General features: G+C 41.0%; 1 protein-coding gene across 7 annotated transcripts in view; it reads left to right on the top strand.

Annotated features, from left to right (window-relative positions):
• Positions 1-10279, top strand: part of SLC24A2 (solute carrier family 24 member 2) — a 133605-nt gene that overhangs the window by 86103 nt on the left and 37223 nt on the right. For 5 of the 7 annotated variants that reach the window (XM_018556873.1, XM_018556872.1, XM_018556874.1 and 2 more), the window contains one exon: positions 2017-2067. The exons of the other annotated variants lie outside the window; for them this stretch is intronic. In XM_018556873.1, the coding sequence (XP_018412375.1) occupies positions 2017-2067 (51 nt within the window). The remainder of the gene's footprint in view (positions 1-2016; positions 2068-10279) is intronic. 7 annotated transcript variants of the gene reach the window in all.

Here is a 10279-nt window from a genome sequence, read left to right as displayed (position 1 = left end):
TACATTATAAAGTGGTACAATGCTAAATACCACCAGCTATAGAGGACTACAAAACCCAGCAATAGTACATTATACAGTGCAATGCAGAATGCCGCCAGCTATTATGTACTATTGCTGGGATTTGTTGTATTCCTCTATAGCTGGCGGTGTTCTGCATTGCGCTGTATAATGTGCTTTTGCTGGGTTTTGTAGTCCTCTATAGCCGGTGCCATTCTGCATTCATTGCTGTATAATTTTACACTTTCCATTTCACTATATTGCACACTACACTATCTTTTTTACTTCCACCGCTCCAAGCTTGCTCCTGTGATGGACTACAACCTCAATACAAACTAGTAGTCCTATCACTGGAGCCATTTTTTAAACTTTATTTTATTGTTTATCCGATTAATCGAACTTAATAATCGGCTAAGTAATCGATTTTGAAAATAATCGTTAGCTGCAGCTCTATATAGGACTAGTGGCCACCCTTGTATAACAAACTGTGCTTCCCTGCATCCTATAATCACAGAGGACACCTGAAAGTAGTCCTTTGTCATTATTGTATGTATGAAATTATTGTATGAAAGAAAGCAAAAGTAACCACACCAGTATAATATCTGGGATAACTGACATGAATAATATGGGGTGTACAGTCGTTTCTGCAATGTTAGCTCTAATACTATACAAAAGAATACACTAAATTGATGGCTGGCAGCTTTTTTTTATGGTACTACAGGATTTAAAGCCAGCATTATTTTGGAAAATACTGTTACCCTCTATACTACTTAAATGGAAGTTATAATGCATTTTGGTAAGTTGTATTATTATTAATGTTGAGTTTACATGCTGATCTTTTCTATCACTTTCTTCATTACATGTATAAAATTCGTATTTAAAAATAAACATTCAATATACGATGCTTCCCTGAAACTATAGAGCTTTCTGGGCTTTCCAATAAGACAGCCCAGTGGTAGCTGATCACTTGTAGAGTGTCTCTCTCACTCATTGACTCTTCATACAGAGCTTTGCAAATCCTCTGACACATTCAGCTGTGTGTATATTCATAGTTACATAGTATTTGAGGTTGAATAAAGACATAAGTCCATCAAGTTCAACCAATTCTGAATAGAGTTTAAGAGCGGGGGATCAAATTACACTCTTTATTGCATAGTTAAGGATTATTAAAATATTATACCCAGTGCCATCTGCTATCTAAACTTGGTAAGTATTAAATAGTTATACACAGTATTTCATATTTATCAGACTAAAAAAATATAAAATAAAATTTTTCGTTCAGTCAATGTTTATTGATTTTCTACATTTTTCAAACAAGGAACGTAAGTACAACATAGTAGCACAATGTGGGAGTACAGATCGGTCAGTGTTGCATATACAAATAAAATGTACAAAATCCAAATCAAGGTGCGCAACCATTGAAGTCCTAACGGGCTATCAGAAAACATGTCAATGAAAATGAAACATAAAAAAGGGTGGATGAACATCGTTGAGGGCCCTTTCAGCACTCAAGCCCTGTTAAGGAGACTCAAAGTAAAGTAATGAAGAGGGAAAGGGGAGTAGAACAGGGAAGAAGAGTAAGCAGGAATGGTAAGGGTGGGGAAGAGGGACTGGGCCTACAAACATGTCAGTGACATCATGTCTTATATACTCAAAGGGCAGAGGAGGCCAATTGAAACTCAGAGGATGAGCGAGTCTAAATGAAAAGTGGATAAAATAACATTTTTAATTGTTAGTCCATGACAAATTGTAGAAAACACTGCACATTCACTTTAACTTGACTTTTTTGCATATGCATTTATAAACGGTAATATATTTTTTCCCTACACTAGTTTTTACAACTAATTGGTTTATTATAGTCTCCCTTTAACATTTAGAAATGAAAAAATCATATATTGGACACCTAAACACAATTAATGTTATTTGCATTTGATAGGCTATTTTAGTACATGTATATGTTATACTCCTTCCACCTTATTGCTAGAACCTTACCCTTCTGTTTTTACTATGATGTTGTAGAAATTGGATCATATGGGAAACTAAAATATTATGACACTATGACTGAAGAAGGTAAGATGATTTTGTAAAATATTCCTGCAAGCATTTTGCTCTTGTTTGTTATGAGCTTTTTTGTACTTGTTTTATTCATGTGGTAACTGCTCAATCCTGCATTGTTCACCGCGGCTGCTAATGCTGTTGTTGTCGTTGTTGCTGTTGTTCTTGGTGTTGTTTTTACTCTTCAGTTGTTTTTGTTGTGTTGTTTGGTTATAATTTAGCATTTGGGTGTAATCCATACGAGGGAAGAATGATTTCCATTTAGCATGGCTAAAATAAATTTGCATTTTATGATATTTGTAAGGTGTTTAAGTCATTTTATAGCAGATATATATATATATATATATATACACTTAGGAGAGGAGATATTACTCTGTAGGATGAGTGTTTCTGAGCTATTGTTATGTGATTTACTTCCAAATGTGCCAGGCAGCTGATTACCTACAACAGTGAAAGAAGCATTATATCTTAAATTATCTTTGTGCACTTTATGCCATTTTTTCCTTCTCTACAATTGTGAAAATGTATCAATTGATGGGAGCTGTGCATTTAGCGGTTGCTTTACATAAGCTCTTAAATTTCATACCATTTTTTAACCTACTAGAAGGGACAAGAGGAAGCTGATGCATTAAAACTGAAAACCAAAAAATCAGCACATTTTGAGTTATTGCCAATAGTAGTGGAACAATTCAAGTAGCATTAAACTCAAAAAAAAAATATTTTTAATGAATCCAGATCAAACAAATATACATTGCCAAGCAAATTATTTGTTTCTAATTATAATAATGTTTCCAACCAGCTTGCTTCTGCTCACTCACCTCAGATTCCATGAACTTCCTGTCTAGTAGAAGATCACAAGGGAGGGCACAGTTTCTAGCAGGTGTCTACCTACTAGCTTGTAGAGGAAAGGAGGGAAGAGTGGGGAACAGGGAAATGGCTTGCCTTACTGTACCTGTGTGTTTGTGGAGACACACACAGCTTAATAGCACACGCAAGGGTGGATCCATAGGACCCTGCAAGAGATAGGCGCCATCCTAAAATGCAATATAAGGGCCAGTACTCAGGGAACCAGTTGATCCTGCAGGAAGCTAAAACCTATAAAGATCAAAGAGCACCTATAAAGATCAAAGATGTAAGTGATTTCATCAGGATTTGAAATAGCCTAAAAACCTTTTAACTTTAATAGCACTGTAAATAAAAGTTTTGATTGGTTGCCATCAGGGGCGTCTCGAGACCGGGTGTCACCCAGAGCCAGTACCGGGTGACACCCAGCCGTGACGTTATTGGGCATGCGCGGCCATTTTTGTGCATGAGCGGCCATATTTGTGATACCTGCCGGCGGAGGGATGAGGGGACATTCACCTGGTGGGATAAGGTATGCCGCCGGGTCCCCTCCTCTCTCCTGCAACTGTCGGGCTCACGGTCCATGACAGAGTGCTCAGCTTTTCAGAGGGGGTGACAACAAAATCACTGTCAGTCATTTTGGTGTCCCCCCTCCATTGGTGTCACCCGAGTGTGGGCCGCACCCCCTTGTGATGCCATTGGTCGCCATTGTAGCTTCTCCAATTTTGTGCTCACTTTTTTTCCAGTTTTAATGCATTATCTCCTTGGTATGAGTTAAAAGCTACAGCCGTGCACCTCAGCAAGACTGAAGACTTATTCATTTATCAGGGTTATCTTTCTCCGAATGTTTTTTGTTTATGTGGTAACCTGTGCACAGTTTCTTCTGTATGTCCAATTTTTATTGAAGCCCAGCAATCTACTTACCAGGGTATTTCACTATTAAGAATATTAAACCCATGTGGTGCATGTTTTCATTTGAGATTAATTTGCTGACTTTTTAGGTCTTTCAAGATGTCCAGTGCCTAGATAAACATACCAGATTTTTCTATTTCACCACATAACAGTATCCATTAGAGAGCCAACTAATGTTGTCAACCTCCTGCTCTGAATTATTTATCTTCAATTTAAGTGTCACCTTCGTTATGGCCTTGTGGAAGTGATTGGAGACACAAGCGTTTATGGGAAAATCTCTTTGAGACATACAGTATAAGAAGTAGGCACAGTGTTTAACTCACTATTGTCCATTCAAAACTGAAATATAAGTTTGGGGAGAATTATTATAGGTGTATGCTAGTTGAGGTGATGTCCAATTCTGGATAGGTTTATGTGATTTGATATGATTGTTAATAAAAATTAAATTGTTATTATTATTATTATCATTATTATTATTATACAGGATTTATATAGCGCCAACAATTTGTGTAGCACTTTAGAAAATGGAGGAGACAGTACAGTTACAATACAATTTCAGTACAATAGGGTTAGGAGGGCCCTGCTCTTGAGAGCAATCTGGATGATGGTAAGTAAATGGTTTTATAGACACAGTGACCTCAACTATAGAACTAATGAATAGTAATTTGACTTTTCTGAATTAAGCAACAAATGAATGCCAGAAGAGAGAAGCAGCATAAGAAAAAATATTATCATAGGTTGTACATTTTGAGACTTGCAGTTGTCCCTTCGTCCCTCCTGCTCTAGTCACCGACCACTGAATTCTGTTACATACACATATACTTGTATGTTAAATGGCTGCTTTTTTCTCTGTCATATTGATCCAATAAATGCAGTGTTTTTAGGATTTCTGATACTGTGACACTTGCTATATGTTGTTTTGGGCTGGACTGGAGAACGATATTGAATTACCATTGCAGCCAGGCAACTAGCATTATAGATAGTTGGCAACAGAAGCCTACATACTTTTCTCTGCACAACGTTTCTTTGAAAAAATTATCTTGGAGCAGATGACTGTATTCCTTCCAAGATCAAGTGTTTTTTCTGGTCATGACAAGGAACTAAATACTTACTAACATTATGGTCCCAGATCATAAGACACTCTTAAAGGAGAACTATGAGGTGATTGCATATCACTCATCCTCATAGTTCGAGGCGACATGTGACAATTAAACTGTCACACGTAAGCTCAATAGATCGGGAAGTGAGTGAACACATACCGTCGCTCGCTCACTTCTCGATCATCTCCCTGCAGAGAGCAGTGACTGTCAGTCACGGCTCCCTGCAGGGATCTACTTTTATTATCTGTCTGCACATCTGCTGTGACCAATAACCATTGATAGTTTACAGATTTGCCTGCTGACATCTATCTTTACTTTTGCTGTCTACTTACATGACAGCTGTCACCAGTGGGGCAAACCTGAAGGCTGCATCCATGGAATGTAAAACACGGAAACCTGTACATCCTTGTTAGGGTTTCTGGTAAACAGGAGATGCTTCCTGCACTACTCAGAGGAACCCGATCCATCTGCTGATGATACAGAAGGCCCACACTACCTGCCACACTTCGCCTGTGTACAAGGAGTAGCTGTGAACCCCACTTACAATTTATACAGCTTCCTCTTTTGTTGTTCCAATGAGTTTTGCACCTGTGGCTTCCATGGAATCTGTTTTTTCTTAATCTCAAAGTATATTACAACCACTACTTTTCAGCAAAAACCTTAAAGAACAGGTTCACAATTGCATATAAAACTCATAAGCCCCCCTAACCTATTCTAAGCTATCACCCCCACCCATTTTCCTACCTTTTACGGACTGCTGCAGTATTTACAGCTTGGGTGCAGAGATCTTGTCTGACACGGCCTGTGTCTATGCAGTAGGCTCCCATAGACTTGAATAGGGCTTTACAGAAGGTCTTCAAACCTGGCCATGGTTCCTTAAGTGTCTCTGAAATCCAGACACTAAATCAAGACCCTCTTTCTATGGTATAGAATGAGGTGTGTTCCCACACTGTAGAAGCCCTAGTGACAAGGTCATGACAGAACACATTAAAGAAACTAATTGTGGTCAGGATAGGCAGTTTTAAGACTAAGTTGTCCTGATATCAAGTGATAAGCTTGATACTACACTTCTACTACATAGTCTCCTCAAATGATCTGTGGAGAGATTAAACTTCTTTGTAATGAGTATTCCAGGCTGAAGCAATGCATACATAGGCCCTCAATCTTTGTAAGATACAGTAAGGTTTGCTAAGCCATGCTAAATATCTAAACACAGTGCTCACATAATAGTAGTTCAGCTTAATTTTAAATAATTTAATGAAATGTTTAAATCAGACAACCTCTACTTGACCACGTGCTTAGAGGAATTGTGTAATGCAGTGGATGTTCAAACAGAAAGAAACAAAACAACCTTGGAATGGCTACTGGAAGGCACATTATAAGTAGCTAGGAAAAACAAGTGGTTCTACAACCACCAGTGGGGGATTGGTCTTACATTGCTTAAAATATTTTTCTATGCTCTACTAAGGGGTAAAAAGTATTTCAACGTACCTCTTGTGTTGTTTATTTGTTAGCTGGTTTCTTTATATTATTATTCTTTTTATATTACCCTTACCAAGTTTTCCAGTAATTGTGAAGCAGAATTAATTTTATATGGTTAAACTGTTATAATTAGGGCACAGCCACACATGCAAGAAGCAGCTGGTCTCATAGACAGCTTTCATTACAGTGGCAGCAATGAATCAAAACATTTTTCCAGTTGCATGAATACATATAGTGTGTACAGTATATATGCCCTGATCTATTATGGAAAAGGGCAGTGCGTAAAGTAGATTAATTAATTACAAACAACTTTAAAAAAATAAAATCTGATCATTGACTATAGGTTACTGAATTTCGAAAATCCTCTTATTTTCATTGTTTAATAAACAAGCCCTTATACCATAACTCTTTTTACCCTATGCCCATAGCTGCAAAGAAAAACATAACAGAAAACCGAATAACCAATAGCAGCACACATCATGTTATAAAATCCGCTCACACAAAGGTACGTCCTCTTTTCTTTGAAGCAGTCTCTATGGACGAAACAGGTAGAGAAAAACAGGAACTCAAGCAGGAACCAAGGCGAAAATGGAAACGAGAACCACCATCCAGAACACTGGAATCGCAGTAAGATGCAGCAATCTGTTAAACTGAAACGAGAGAAAATAGAGACAACATAACAGCAAACCAATATAGATCAGGACGCATTAGCAAAGAAAAAATAATGTGCATCCAGTAGTGAATGTTCTTCTTATCTCCAATTCTTTTAACATGCTTGCTGTCACTGAAACCTGGCGTCAGGAATCCAACTCTGCCTCCCCTGCTGCCCTCTCCCTCCCATGGTGGCCTCCACTGGATGCACTCACCCAGACCCAGTGGACGTAAAGGAGGTGAAGTGGGAATCCTTCTATCCCCACAATGCACTTTCAAGTTCTACCTTCACCTCCCTCTCTATCTATCTCCTCTTTTGAAGCTCAATGTATTCGCTTATTTTCTCCAGTTTCTCTGTGGATTGCTGTAATATAACAGCCTCCTGGACCAGTATCTCACTTTCTTGATTACTTCTCTGCCTAGCTACCCTACTTTCTCTCCTCTGAAATACCCACTATCCTTCTTGGTGACTTTAACATTGCTAATAACAATAATAATGGCTTCCACTCAATTTGTTAACCTAACCTCTTATTTTGATCTAACACATTCGATACACACTCCTACTCACTCTGATGTCAACATTCTAGATCTTGTGTTCTCTCACTTATGCACTCCTTGAAAGCTCTCCAACACCCCTTTTCCCCTCTCAGACCACAACCTTCTCAGTTTCACACTCACCCTGTCCCCAACCCTGAATCCCCCTACACGGCAAACTGTCACCCGGAGAAACCTTTGCCACCTCGACCCTTCTCTTCTCTACTCTGCAACTGACTACCTCTATGACAAAATCTCACCCCTGCCCTGCCCTGACCTGGCTACTTCTGTCTTCAACAGCTCACTCTCATCCTCCCTAGACACCTTTGCTCCCCTCACTACTCGCAGACTTAGACCCCGTCCACTACAACCATGGCAGGCTAAAGAAACCAGAAATCTTAAGTGACATAGCCGCACTCTGGAGCGAGTGTGGCATAAAACTAGGTCTCTGCAAGACTTTACCCTGTATAAAGCTGCCCTCCGGGTCTTGTAGGAGAAAGGTGGCTCCAGGGAAGGAGGAGAGGGTCTGCGCACGGCAGCGCCAGCAGAGCGGGAAACCAAGCAGAGTGATGAGAAGGAGACTCACCTCTTGAAGGCTGACCTGATGAATCAGATGAGAAATCATTGCAAAGGGAGGGAAGGCAAACCCCCGTCTGTGGCCATATCTGAGTAAAAGCATTCAAAGCCAATAAGTCTGGATCGGGAAGCCAACTGTACCGTGGTAGATAATTCCAATGGGAGGCAAACAGGTCCAGCATGCAGGGTCCACGGGCCGCAAGGAGAAGAGCAAAAACGTATCTGCTCTGATCGTAAGACGGATTGATCCAAAGATACTGCGTCTTCAATCGCTGCATGGCTCGGTAATAAAGAGGCCCTGGAAAAATGACCTGAATGGAGGAAGAAAGGAGACCCACGATCCTGGCCAAGGACTGCAGGGAGATATGAGTCTGATGAAGTGTGTTCCGGAGTACCCTCTTGATGCCGGGAATTTTGGCAGCAGGAAGCCGGAACAAGGAGTCGACCAAATCTATCTTGAAACCGAGAAACTGCACTTGTTAGGATGGAGTGATGGAGGACTTCTGAAAACTTGATGATGAAACCCAAATCCTGCAACCAACTGATCACCCAAGAGGTTTGAATTTGCAGTTTGTCTGGGTTGGCATTGAAAAGAAGAATATTGTCCAGATAGCCGATAGATCTTATACCCTAGGAGCGGAAAAATGCGATCACCAGTTTCAGCAGCTTGTTGAAGCACCAAGGGGCAGAGCTCTGAACCAAAGGGAAGGCAGGTGAACTGCCAGAGACAGGACCGCCAGCAAAAGCGGAGAAAATGCCTGGCAGCTGGGTGTACCGGGACCATAAGATAGCCATCTTTCAGATCCAAGCGAGTGAACCAGTCCCGGTCCAGAAGCAGTTCCCTGAGAAGATGGATTCCTTCCATCTTGAAATGACGATAAACTACGTGGTTGTTCAGGGTCCGGAGATTGATGACTGGGCAAAATTCGCCCAGCCTTCTTGCACACCAGGAAGATGTTGCTGATAAAACGAAGGAATCTGGAGCTGACTGAATCGCCACTTTTGACCTTAGCTCACGCAATTTTTTGTGAATAAGTCGTTGAGACTCTTGGTTGCAGAAAAGGAGCTTGGGAGGGTGAACCTGGAGGGGAGGAGACACAAAATTTGATTACGAAATCCTCAATCCGTATGGAGGACCCAGCATGTCAAAGGAGATGAGACGCCAGCATGGGGAAAAAAGGGTGAGCTGGCCAGCTACAGGAAGATCTGCAAGTGAAGAAAGTAAGCGAAGAGGACGATCTTCCCCTGCCACGTGTAGTGTGGCCCCTGCCAACCAGCCCTGTGAAAAACACAAGGATACTGAATAACCCTCTTGAGAGAATTCTCCACCTTGTCAAAGGACATAAAGGAGTCGGCATGCTTTCTGAGTTCAGTGATGAAGGGCTCTCCAAAGAGTTTACCATCAGCTTTAGTGCCCAATTCCTTCTCTGCCATATCAGACAGGCAGGCATCCCAACGCAGCCGCACAGCCCGGTGGCGTTCAGCGGAGATAGCGGAGTTTTGGACCTCCTTGTCTAAGGGCTTACATAGCCAAACCTGCAGGTATCTGGCAATGTGATCCGGAGGAGTCCATTCAGATGATCTAGGGTGGGGAATAAACCTGGGATCAAAGAGTGTTCCTGCAGATGCTATGTAGATTGTGACTAGACGTAAACAGAGAAGTTACAGAGAGGGAAAAGAGAGAGAACAAAAAGAAATCGGTGTGGGGGGGGGGGGGGAAGAAAAGTAGCAAAAAGGAAAGAGCATGGGGAGTGCAAATAAAGGAACCAGATACGCTAGGTTAGTTCCTCCCTGCTATGCATGGCTGCAGTAAGTTCTTCCATCAATTCCATGTCTGAAATTTTCGCAAACCCCAGCTGAACAGATGTGGGGGGGTCTCCCATCTCCAGAGTAAGGGGATGCAAGCCCTAGCTGGATTTACCAGGTGGACAAGTAAATCTGATCTGTAGAACTCTTTTCCATTTCAACAGAAAAGGTGGACAGTACTGATTCAGGGGGCAATTTAGAAGGGAGTAAGTAAGAGAGTAAGAGAGAATAGGGAATGACGGAGCGTACCTGTATCTGCACACAACTTCTTAAACGGAGTAGCAGGGTGGAAGCAATCAAAGACTTCCCTTACGGTGGCGAGA

This window comes from Nanorana parkeri, unplaced genomic scaffold (assembly GCF_000935625.1).
Source record: "Nanorana parkeri isolate BGI_ZX_2015 unplaced genomic scaffold, ASM93562v1 scaffold256, whole genome shotgun sequence".
NCBI classification, from domain to species: Eukaryota; Metazoa; Chordata; class Amphibia; order Anura; family Dicroglossidae; genus Nanorana; species Nanorana parkeri.
Note: the sequence above shows the minus strand (reverse complement) of the source record. Positions and strands in the feature narration are given on the sequence as shown.